The sequence below is a fragment of the Lagenorhynchus albirostris genome, chromosome 6, assembly GCF_949774975.1.
Source record: "Lagenorhynchus albirostris chromosome 6, mLagAlb1.1, whole genome shotgun sequence".
Lineage (NCBI taxonomy): Eukaryota > Metazoa > Chordata > Mammalia > Artiodactyla > Delphinidae > Lagenorhynchus > Lagenorhynchus albirostris.
In genome coordinates this window covers 16,459,139-16,471,826 of record NC_083100.1, presented here as the reverse complement: position 1 = coordinate 16,471,826, position 12,688 = coordinate 16,459,139, and the positions used below count along the sequence as shown (strand labels likewise).

General features: G+C 38.6%; 1 protein-coding gene across 2 annotated transcripts in view; it reads right to left on the bottom strand.

Annotated features, from left to right (window-relative positions):
* The window catches only part of EPHA4 (EPH receptor A4), a 146,479-nt gene that overhangs the window by 121,480 nt on the left and 12,311 nt on the right, over window positions 1-12,688 (bottom strand). The window contains exon 4 of one of the 2 annotated variants that reach the window (XM_060151998.1): window positions 10,754-10,969. The exons of the other annotated variant lie outside the window; for it this stretch is intronic. Coding sequence (XP_060007981.1) covers window positions 10,815-10,969 — 155 coding nt within the window. The 3' untranslated portion in view covers window positions 10,754-10,814. Of the gene's footprint in view, window positions 1-10,753; window positions 10,970-12,688 lie in introns of those variants that run through there. 2 annotated transcript variants of the gene reach the window in all.

The window sequence follows — 12,688 nt, the reverse complement described above, 5'->3', positions numbered from 1 at the left end:
TCGAAGATATGAAGGCAGAAACCTTGACACAAAGGCTAAGTTTTAATGATCAAGGAGAAAGGCATTTTTCATCTCCTGTGATGGAATGAATTGCATAGTGATTCTATTCTTAGACTAAGGAAATTCTTGTTTTTCTACAAGGTCAAATTCATAAATGAAAAGCAAATAAAACTATGGTCATCCTTCCCTTCCTGGACCACTAGCCTCATCCTTTCTTATATTCTACATGTAACAAGTATAAACTAAACTAATCCTCTATCCTGCCAGGTCAAACCACCCTCCCTTAAAAATTACCTCATCTCCTAGGATTTCCTGAATCTAAGAATAGAATCACTAAGCATTGTTGCACCAAACCTACAACCTTGAAGCTACTCAAAACATTCCCTTTCACACACACCCTGGATCCCACTGGCCACTGAGTCCACGAGTGGACCAATGAACCAATACTATGTCCAAATTGCCAAAAACCTTCCTTTACACCACACCTCCGGCAGCACTCAGCATCTCCCTCTTCCAGGTCCTCAAACTTCACTTATCACACATCATAAATATTTTTACTGGGCTGCCTGCTCCCTTAGACTGCAAACTCTTTTGCAAAGGAAATAGTGCACAAAAAGGCATGGAGACCTCAGAATGTATTGATGCGGACAAAAAGAGTCCGAGCGTATCTGAGGATTTCAAGCTTTTATGGGGGTGGGGGGCAAACAGTTTACTGAAACCCCAACGATTGCAATCAAGGACCAAGTTTGATCTCATATCAAAAGCCTAATTTGGGGAGTAGACTTGAGTACATAGGACTTAGTTCTCCAAGGCCAACTTCAAAGGTATGTAGATGCTACTTCACCCTGGCTGCCTACATCTTTTCTGGGATTATCCTCCCTTTGACACAGTCAAGAAGGCAAGACTCTAAAATTCCGTATTTCAGGAGCCAGTCTTTTTATCTTTAATTATTTTTTTCTTTCTTTTTTACTTTTTTTTTAGTTGAATGTTTAATTTTTTTAAAGTCTAGTTGATTTACAAGGTTGTGTTAGTTTCAAATGTACAGCAAAGTGATTCAGTTATATATATATGTATATATATAATTTTTCAGATTCTTTTCCATTATAAATTACTAGATATTGAATATAGTTCTCTGTGCTATACAGTAGGTCCTTGTTGTTTCTCTTTTTTATATAGAGTAGTATGTATCTATAAAATCCCTCTCTCCCCACCTCCTACCCCTGGTAACAAATCTCATCTGGTTTTCTATAAGTTTGTTTGTTTGAAGTATAATTGACCTGGAACACTATGTTAGTCCCTGGTGAACAACGTAGCGATATTTCTACACATTACAAAATGATCACCACGATAAGTCTTCCTACTATCTGTCACCATGCAAAGATATTACATTATTACTGACTATATTCCCCACGCTGTACATTTCATCCCCGTGACTCATTTATTTTGTAACTGAAGTTTGTACCTCTTTATTAATTTATTACATACTTTATTAATATGAACCTCAGTTTTCTCATCTGTAATATGAGAAGCATGAACTAAATAAAGGATTTCTAAGGTCGTTAGGGCTTGAATATTCTTCAACACTCAGAAGAGAGATATCTCACTTCACAAAGCCACTGTACGGAAGAGGGTTCTCTCTCCTATCAGCAACAGAACCCAAACTAGTCTATCTTGCCATCAGGCTGAGGAGGGAGGACAAAATAGCCATCCAATATGTTTTTGTTGTTTATAGGACTAGAAAGGAATCTTTTGGAAAAGTAACTACTCAACTTGGGCAAACACATTATGCTTCCTATGTGAAACATTTGTCTATAGAAGACTAGTTTTCAGTTAAAGTAATGACCTCTTTTATTAATTAGGGTTGTGATGCAAGCAACAGAAAACCTGATTCTAAATGACTTAGCCCCCCACAAAAAGAATTTTTGAGACTTCCATAATAGAACAATTCAGGATGTAGCTGATTTTAGGCGCTGAAAGGTGAGCCATTTCCACTGAAGTCACTAGGTAGCAACACAATGCGGGGGGGGGAGTAGAATGGCTGTGTGGATGCTGAAGGAATCACATATACCACCATTTGCAATGTTTAGCTCACCTTTTTTCTCCTTTTGCTTTATTGCAGAAATGAATTGCATCACAAATAATTTTGTTGCCATTTCTTTCTTTTTCTGCATACATTTGCAAATAAATACTCTACCTGAACCAGCATAAAAGCACAAGCCCAACATTTAGATTATGAAAAGTTCATCCTCCTTTTTAGATTGATTTTCCTTCTAAATAGCTCTGGATTTATTGTACAGCATTTGAGAAATCAAAAAATTTCTCATTTGGTTCAGCTGTCCTCCAGTTAAGAGGAGATGATGTTCTGTCTTATGTAAACTTGGATCTATGCTTATAACCTCCCTCTGTGCTGTGATTCAGAGTCAAAATAAGAATAATTTGTTCAGTAACACACTATGACAAGGTCTTCAGCTCTAATAATTGCAAGGTCACATTTTGCTCTTTGCCAGGCCATTTGAAATAATATAAAGGCCACCCATTGGCAGATGAGTGTTTTACAAATCTTGGAGTAAATACAGGGTGCTGTTTACATAAGTTTATAACTCAGGCATTTAAAATGTTCTTCTTACCTTGTAAGAATACAAGGCAGATTCCATATTGTTAGTTACCTTGGGGAGACATTTCTTGATTTCTAACACTTCTTACCCAGGGAAAGTATGGTATAGAGTTGGCAACTTGGAGGCTGGAGCCAGCCTACCTGGTTTCAAATTGTTTTAAGTAGTCTGCATAACCTTGGGCACCTTTCCATGCCTCAGCCTTCCCAACTATAAAATGGGGATAATAACACTACCAGCATTATAAGGCTGTTTTAGGACTAAATAAGTCAGTAGGGAACCTGGTTGTTGGTCATCATTACAGATGTTTTTATAACATGTGAGCAATTTCTTCCAGAAGACATTCCCCATCTCCTTTAATTGGTGCCTATTGGGGAAACGGGGAAACAGGTGCCTATGGTGTACACTTAGATTTAAGGAAATTAAAAATAGAGAGGTTGATAGCCGGGAGTGTTTGAAGAGCTTCTCCATCTTTTCTACGCTACAAGGTCCTAGACCTGGGACTTCCCTGGTGGTCAAGTGGCTAAGACGCCGTGCTCCCAATGCAGGGGACCCTGGTTCGATCCCTTGTTGGGGAACTAGATCCTGCATGCCACAACGAAGATCCCATGTGCTACAACTAAGACCCGGCGTAGCCAAATATATAAATATTTAAAAAAAAGAAAAAAAAGATCCTAGACCTGAATTACCTATCCTATAGGAAATATGAAACATTTGTAACAGGGGACCAAATACCCTACTATCTTAGAATCTCAACAGTTGTAAGTTATCTTATAGTTTGTCTAGTTTAGAAGCTTGCAATTGAGATTAGTAAACATACCTGAGGCAGTTGGACACGTGAGGGGAGGTTTTGGCCTGTCACAGTGACTAGAGGATGACATAGGCATTTACTGCCCAGGGACTACTCAGGACACCAAATGCCTTGCAAAGTGCATACCCACCGTGCACAGGATGGACCCGCAGTGCCTGGTAAATATTACACTCAGGGAAGAATCATCCTGCCCAAAATGACAATGGTGCACCTTTTAAGGAACACAGGGTCTCCAATCTCTTACTGAAGGGATACAGTTAGATGCCCTGGGGTCATCCAGCCAGTGTGAACACCAGCTTCAAAGGGGAACTCATCCTCTCAAAAGGCATCACATTCCACTCTTGTCTAGTTCAAAATATTAGATGGGTCTTTCCTTATACTGAGGCGATATCTGTCCTCTGGTCCTCGTGTAGCTTGCATGAGGCCCACAGAATAATTTGAAATGAAAAAAAATGAAGCTTACCAATCCTCAAAACCAATATAAAATATTGACAGATTATGATGTCAAAGTTGCGGCTCTAAGGAACACCAGATGTTTCTAGAACAGGGAATCTGTCACTTCAAGTTCTCTCTCTCTTAATTAAAGACAAAAAAAAAGAGCAAAGCACCACAGGTCAGAGGAGCTGCATCCACATTCACTCTGCAGTGAATGAAATGTAGCTTTTCCTAATGAGATATTAAATATCATCTCAACTAGATCCTCATTAACAGCCAGGATCCTGATTTATGACTAGCTCAACCATACCTATGCATTAACTCCAGGTCGAACGATCCTATTGCCTTTAACTTATATGTTTAAGAGCTACACAAGTAATGAGAAATCTCAGTGATGTAATTACAAAGGAGAGCAATGTGGCATCTGTGCTTTCAGCCCTGAAGTCAACAGAGGCTGGGAAGAGCCCAGATCAGAGTCAGAGAACACATCTAACTATGGACTGGAAGAGTCACTTATGTGACTAGAAAAGCAAATGAATGAGGTTCCAGAGCCAGTTTCCTGTTGGGGTTGTTGCATTTTTTCATTGAAGTCTAGCAAATATACAGAAAAGTGCCCATATCCTCAGTGCACAGTCTAGAGCCAGTTTTAATGGCGAAATCTTTCAAACTTGCAGAGTAAAGCTAGATCCCCTGCACACTAACTTTCCCAATGTTAATTAAAAAATGGAAAACTATCGTAATTAACTTTATGACTCAATTATAATCCTAAAACCTGCTAAGAATAGGAGGGGAGAAAGAGAGAAAGAGATACAGTTAGAGAAAGACAGAGAAAAAGGGAATATATAGGTTAATATCAATTGGTTATTTATTAAAAATTCAAAATAAAAATAATACAACTTTCTACATTTTACTGAGCACTGAATAGATGTCACTTCCTAGTAAGGCTTACATACATTGCCTTATTTAATCCTAAGGCTACCCATGGGATAGGTATCACTATTCTCCTGTTACAGAGGAGAAAACAAAAGTGCTAAAGTTGAGTACCTAGAGCCCATTGTCACATTGTAAATAAAGCTGAGATTAAAATTAAATTCTTATTCCAAAATCCTGGCTCTTCATCACCATTTTCGATTAACAAATAGAATTTAAGGAACTATTTATCAAAATTTACTGCCACCTAATAGGATTTTTTTCCACAAATGCAAAGAGAGTTTACGGATTATTTTCAGAAAAATCTACTAATATATTCAATCCCATAAACACAGCAAGTCAGAAAGGTCACATAGCTAAAAGAGATACTTGAAGGCATTGCAAAATTCAAAAGCCCTTCTTCCTTAGAAATGTTTAAAAATTGGAAATATGATATTAAGACAATATATCTCACAGCATACTTAAATTATGCCCTCTAAAATTGGGCATAAAATAAAGATGCTTACAATCTACACTAGTATTCTTCTCTGGCCTGAAAATTCTGGCCAATTTTGTAAGATAGAAATCATAAATAAGAGGTTTAATTTTTTTAAAGGAAAAATATATGATTGCTTGCACCTAAAACACTTAGTTCTCTAGAAAACCTAGAGAATTAACTGAAAACCTATTAGTATTCACAAGGCAGTTCAAGAAAAAGATTGGATGCAAGATAAACATAGAAAAATCAATAGCTTTCCTGTAGATCAGTGATAACCAGCTAGAAAATATAATGGGAAATACTGGGAAAACTCAATAGGTTTCTGTTTTTCAATCATTATCTGTTGTAGAAGTCAACGATCCTTTTGAGGGGGGTAGGGGTTCTTTTTAGTATATCTATTTTGTAAAGCTGCAATAATAGTTGTGATTTTTATAAGGTCAGACATTACTTCTCTTCAGTAAATGACTTTGTTTCTCTAGAAGAAAAGGAAAGATCCGATAATAGTTCAGTACAATTGCTGAAATCATAGTGCAAAATTCTTCCCTTATCAGGTACCCATTTAAAAATTACTAAAATAGTTACAGCCACAACATTTTGTAAATGAGGATCCCAGAATCCTTCCTGAAGTTTAGAAAAAAGTATGTACTGGGCTTTGTTTAGCTCAGTACAGTAGCCATTTTTTTGTCCTGTGAAGGATAACTTCCTAAAGCAAGACCATTTGGGCCCCTCAGGTGGTGAGTTTCAAACTTTTTAAAAGCTTTTCTTTTTAATCATGCAAAGACAACGTTCTCATTTTTCCATCAACAGGAGTTCCTTGGTGCAAAATTACCGCGCTTTTATATTGTTTTACTGTAGCCCTGCATTAGTGCTAATTGAAAACTCTAGGATAAACAGGCAGTTCCTAAAGCAAACGCTTTAAAAGAAACCTGACTGTTCAAAATATTACTTTCAGCTGCACATCTTTGCTGGCTCCTCGTTAGAGACCAGAGTAATGAAATCTCAATTTCTCCCATTAGTTAATTAGCACCTTTGCATCTTAAGTACTAGAAGTGTTACAGTGTTAATTACCTACAAGTCCGCTCTCCAAAATCAGTGGCTGCTTATGGTTTTTTTCTAATGCATGGCTTTACACAACCCTTAAAAAAAAACCAACCTATAAAATAGTCTTCCATGTGCATAGGCTAAATGTTACAAAATGTAGTGTTTAACAGCTAAAGGTGAGTTCAAGTCAACTAGTGCCCCTGTATTGATCTCTTATTTCTCCCAACACTTTTCTTCTAATCCTCTCCATAATTACATGAACTGCTAGAGCTTTCCTGAAGCTGTCAGTGCCTCTTGCATCCATTTTCAAATGGCCAAGAGAAGCTGTCTGGGCACTAGATCAAACCATCAATGTTCCCTACTCAGGGCAATCGACAATCCTCTTGAAGTCTCCTGGCACATCTGTCAAGAGCCTCCTAGGGTTCTTCAAAACTCTTCCCCCTCAGAAGAGAGCAAGGAGGGTGGAGGAAGCAGAAAGGTATTGACCCATTCTTTTAACATGCTAATTGGCCCGGGGGCTGCTTCAGTCAGTGCCAAGCTGGACACTTCAAAAGGAAACTGTTTTTCAAAGTAGAGATGTCTTTTTCAAACACTTAAAACTGAAAACAAATGAATCTAAGCATCAAGGTCACAGTGCAATGTGAAGGAGGTTGGCCAAATAGAAATGGGATAGGGATATACACAAAGGTGGCCTTTGCATTAATTAATTGATAGTAACAGAATGTTTGAAAGATACTTTAAACTTCTACAGCCTGTGTGTCCAACATGAACAATTAAGATATAACCTATTGAGTAGCTTATATTAATCCTTAGGAGAAAAATTAACACTGATATAATTAAACTGATATTAATTATGTAAATGTAAATTTACATTAAATTAAATGTAAAATATTAATAGCATATTGATGAATGCTTGGACATCTCCATAAACGGTGAAAATGGGAATAAAATTGTTTGTTTAATTATACCTCTAATTGGCAACACACCATGAAGGCTGGACTGAAAAAAAAAATGGAGGGCGGGTAAGAGCACCACTATTAAAGGATCTTTGTCTACCGCCTTTGTTATCAGTTTATTATTTCATCCATGAAACACGCAGTACAGATAAGACTACAAGACATAATTAAATGTGTAAAGACTGCAAAGTATTGCTAAGCTGGTAAAATTAATTCATCCAACGTGATGATTTGCTCGGTTTTCAGGTCATGTATTTCTGGGGATATATTGTTAGTTGTGAATGGTTATTAACGGAAAAAGCTATATAAAAGAGACAGCAGCTCTGGTAATGAAGATGCCGCTGCGGAAGGAAAGAGCTGGGAAACTCAGCATCTCAAACCAGGGAAGTTCTTAAGGACAAAAGCCCATGAGAAAAGCACTCCTTACTTAGCTGCGTCTTAACTAATCATGAGTTTGGCCCATATTTACCTGGTATGGTATTATGAGAGGAAATCAGTATTCTGTTAACCTCTGACCCCTCGGATCTGCAGCAGACAAAGGACCAATCTGGAAGCCTGGGAGAACATCGCCAAATGTCAAACAGCAGGGAAGCGATTGTTACAGAGGAAACAGTTGGCTTGGGCGCAGCCAGCTTCATTGGGGCAAACTGCTATTCACAGAAACAAGCCATGAAGGGATAACGCCATAAAATATGAACCAAATGGAACCTTTTTTGCCTTGCTTCTAAATTGTTAGCTTTATGGGACTTCATGCTGAACAGTATGAAAAAAATCCAATTTGCTCGGAAGCGCATTAGTCTGTCTAACATCCTAATTATTGTTTACATTGCCATTTGCCTTCTATTAAGAATTGAATAATTACCCACCACTTCATAGTTTAAAAATACAAGCAAACAGGATTATCTGGGTAATTAAGAAACTGTACCATAGCTTTGCACTGCTGTGGCAAGTATCTGTACACGTAGGGGAAATGATAATTATCAATCAACTTACTTCAAATGGTACTTTCAGGATTCTGAGCAATTGGAGATCTGTAACTTATTAAGAAGAGGTTAGTAAGATCACCTTTGAGAAGTGTGGGTCTGTTTAAATCCATTCTTCGAAACAAGAGCCAGAGAAGCAGCTGAATTTTCTCATCCACTAATGACACGAGAGACTATACCAAGTACAGAGCCTTCTGGTGTTCTTTAATCCTAATAATCCATCCCAAATCGACTTTGAACAGCATCATCAAATTCTGTCAGGCCACGTGGAGCTAAAGCGAAGCTCTTCTACATTTCGATGTTGTTTTAGCTGACCCAGCCCTTCCGCCTAATTACACTGCAAAGTCTGCCTATGCTGCCCCGTGAATCAGTGCGGACTCAAAACTAATTGAACTTCAAAAACATTTCATGCTCGGTCCTCTTCTTCTAGTTTATAGAATACATATGATCACGGCCTTCTGAAGACAGTGCTGTTTTCAAGCGGAAAGTGACGTTTGTTGGGTTAAATATAAGTGTGCTCGCATTACCATTCTAAAGGAATAAAGCAAAGGTTAAGTAAATTTGGAGACACTGGGTGGGATGGGAAGACAGGAATTCAAAAGGCAATATTCAACCCAAAGCGAATATACATATAGAATAAGGAACAGAATTATAGTTACTACGCCTTTGAAAGAAATTTATCTGGGACATAAGTGAAAGTAAGAGATTTTAATCATGATTCTAGGTATGAAGATGGTTGTGTTCATTCATAGGTAAAGGACACTAACACAATGAAAATACCAATGGTGATTTGTACATTATACGCTTTCAGTTTCTATTTGTTGAATGAGTGAATAGGTTCCAGCCCACTAGTGACCTAAAGCCTATTTTGGGAATTTCCTGAGACCTTAACAAATCTTTCTCCAAGAATTTTATCTTTTACTTGACAATGTTTTAAGCCCTTTGTTGGGCCACTTCTAAACATTCCTAGCATAATCTGAATAGTGCCATCTCCTCCCTCCTCAGAAAGAACAGCAAGATTCCAGCTGAAACTGTCACTAAACAGACCAGCCAAGGGATTCACCAAGACTAGGTTCCTTTCCAAAGGTCACAGTAAAATGAGCAGCGGGCGCTTCCCTGGTGGCGCAGTGGTTGAGAGTCCGCCTGCCGATGCAGGGGACGCGGGTTCGTGCCCTGGTCCGGGAAGATCCCACGTGCCGCGGAGCGGCTGGGCCCGTGAGCCATGGCTGCTGAGCCTGCGCGTCCGGAGCCTGTGCTCCGCAACGGGAGAGGCCACAACAGTGAGAGGCCCGCGTACCTCAAAAGAAAAAAAAAAAAAGAGCAGCGGGACCGTGGGTTGTTTTGCATGGGGCAAGGGGCCCGGGGAGTGACAACCAGACACACTGGGTCGTGGGGGAGCGGGGAGGGTGCGGAGTTGTGTACAAAAAGGGCCCTGTGCAAATACCCAATTCTCCGCCTACACCCCCAATCTCTGGAAGCATTCAAATCAAAACCGAATTAATTTGCATGGTGTCTAAATCATTGGGTTCTGCATAAACAGAAGGAGATTTTGGCTGGAGTTTCCAAAGGAAGCCCTCTAGCCTTTGTGAAAGGGGGAAATGGGTGTGCTGTTTTGCATGAGGGCGCATACAGAATATGCAAATGAGGAATCTGCTGCCGGCAAAAGCAACCCTAGGCGGACAGCTGACGACCCGCATTCACGCAGAAAACGCTCCGTGTCTCCAAAGGGAGTTGTCAGCGGTACCAACCCGATTGTTTTCCCAGAAGCCCAAACAGACTCTGAATATTCATAAAATGTCCATTTAGTCATGGGACTATTAATTACCCTCCAGATCATGGGACCCAGTGACCTCACCTGCTCTCCTCCCCCCAAAATAGCTCAGAGGTACCAGCTGGAAGGGGACACAGTGAGAAAGGTTTTAGGCCCTAAGTGAAAAAGATACAGTCTCTCAGGGTCCAGGGGCCAGCTGAGGCCTTCTTTAATCATTCCTTCTCACAAGCACAGTAAAACTTAAGAGAGCACTGAGGCATGTTATTGGACACAGATAAACCGTTTTTAAAAAGCTAAGGGCTACAAATTGTTGCCTAATTTTATAGAAACATCTAAAGGGTTGAATAAATGTCATTCTCCTAAGCTACCTAAATCTCCCAGATTCTGAAAGTTTCCAGAGCTTTCTTATTTTACTTTAACTTTAAAGTTAAAGACAGAAGTACACTCTCTGTACCTGCCAGAAAAACAAAAAGCTGATGGACCAGTGCAGCGGTTCTCAAACTTTTTGGTCTCATGGCCCTTTTACACACTCTTAGAAACAACTGAGGATGCCAACGTGCTTTTGTTTATGTGGGTTAAAGCTACCAATATTTACCATTAGAAATTGAAACTGAGAGGAACTTATTTAAAAGTATCGATAATAAACCCATTACATGTTAACACAATATGTTTTAATGAAAAACATTATTTTCTAAAACAAAATTAGTGAGAAGAGTGACATCGTTAAACGCCTGGCTTAACAGAGGACAGCTGGATTCTCATACTTGCTTCTCTATTCAATTTGATGAGATGAGCTATCACGTATCAGGTAGCCTCTGGAAAACTCCATTCATGAGAAAAGGGAAGGGAAAAGGCGAATGACATATCAGTATGAAAGTTTTGACCTTGCAGACCACATGAAAGGGTCTTGGGGAACCCAGCTGGAACACACTTTGAGAATCACTGCAGTAGGCTGGAGAACAGAGGATTTGATCAATGCAGATAAGAACAGCCATTTCATACCATCCCCTACACCCTTGCATAATATCACCACTGCCCTCACCTCTCCCCCCCCACCCCCGCCAAAAAAATCTACTTCAAACCCTAAACCGGTTTCCATTGTTGGACAGACAATGACCTAATAGCCCACACTGTCACCATATTTCTATCGAACAACAATAAAATTAACAATAACGTTTTCCACTTCATTAGTGCTTAATCATTCTAGGCACTGTGCTAAACCCTTTGTACATGCATGCTGATATGTGTGTATCATACATAATAACATACCATTGTCAGCAATCTGCAGATGTAAACTTGAGGTTAGGGAGGTTAAGTTAGTGACCATGATTGCACACCTGGTTAAGCAGCACACCTAGAAACTAAACTCAGGTCTCAAACTTCAAAGGCAGGTCTTAGCTCTTTTGTGCTAATAACTATGTTAACTCATGGGCTGCAGAGATTTTTGAACATTCAGGTCATAGAGATGGTTCATAAACATGCTGAAAATAGTTAAGACCCAACTGAAGTAGGAATTACAAAAAAGGACCTCATAATACGTGAGTCACATGCAAAGATTCTGATATAGCATGTTGACTCCATGAAACACTACTCCACCAAATAAATGTTTAATATGAAACAGGCCACAATACCGTATGCATTTATTTATTCATTCATTCAATGAACATTTAATGAGACTCCACTGTGTTCCTTAATTGTCAGTGGTGTTACTTGTCTGGTTATCCTAGACTGACCTCCTCCATATCCATGCTCATAGTCAAGAAGTTTTACTAAATTCACTTGTCCAAGGTAAAGCCAGAAAAATAACAAAGCAAGGCTAATCCAAATTTTTAAAAAATGTACACGTATGATTTACAAATTAAAGTGTTTGCTTAAAAATATTACCAGGAAAAACTAAGACACCCTAACTATCAACCAACAAGGAAAAAAATTAAAGTATGATCTATTCATACTACAGAATATTAATTATCAATTATGAAGGATGAAAAAAAGTTACATTCTCTAATATGGAGTGATGTCCATGACAAACAGTCAAGCATCTTAAAAACAAGATGACAAGAAGATGATTCCATTTCCATAATTTTTTAAAATACATGAATATAGATATATTTGCATTATCTACCAAATCATAAAGAGTGGAAACTCAGAAATAAGTTGGAGTAAGAGTCTGAAGCATACAGTTCTTTGGTAATGTTAAATTCATTAATTAAATGCAAAAAAAACTGCCCCCCAAAAACCTAAGTATTAAAATTCAACGATGTGAAAGTCAAACATGTATCATGACCACCTCTGTTTCGCGCTGTAGTAACTGAAAAGCCATTTAATCTGTCTTTCTCCTAAAGACTCAAGTCTTAACAGAATAATTGTGTCTTAATTCATTTTTGAAATGTACAAGGAAGTTCAGTCAGATTAAAATAAATCATCAAATCTTAAATATCGTATTTAAACATCCCTGAGGTAATTCCTACGTGGTGCTTTGGTGAATCCCAAATAGAGACCATTGCCTGATTCACACTCACAAAAGAAGCCTGGTCACACGTAGAAGGGAAAATAAAAAAGTATAACGGGAAAAGGACAATAATTAAACCCTGCTCTTCTCAGATGTAAAGAATCGTGTCTTTCAATGATCACAGCCATGCTTCAAAGCCAGAGATAAAAGCAGCCATGTGAC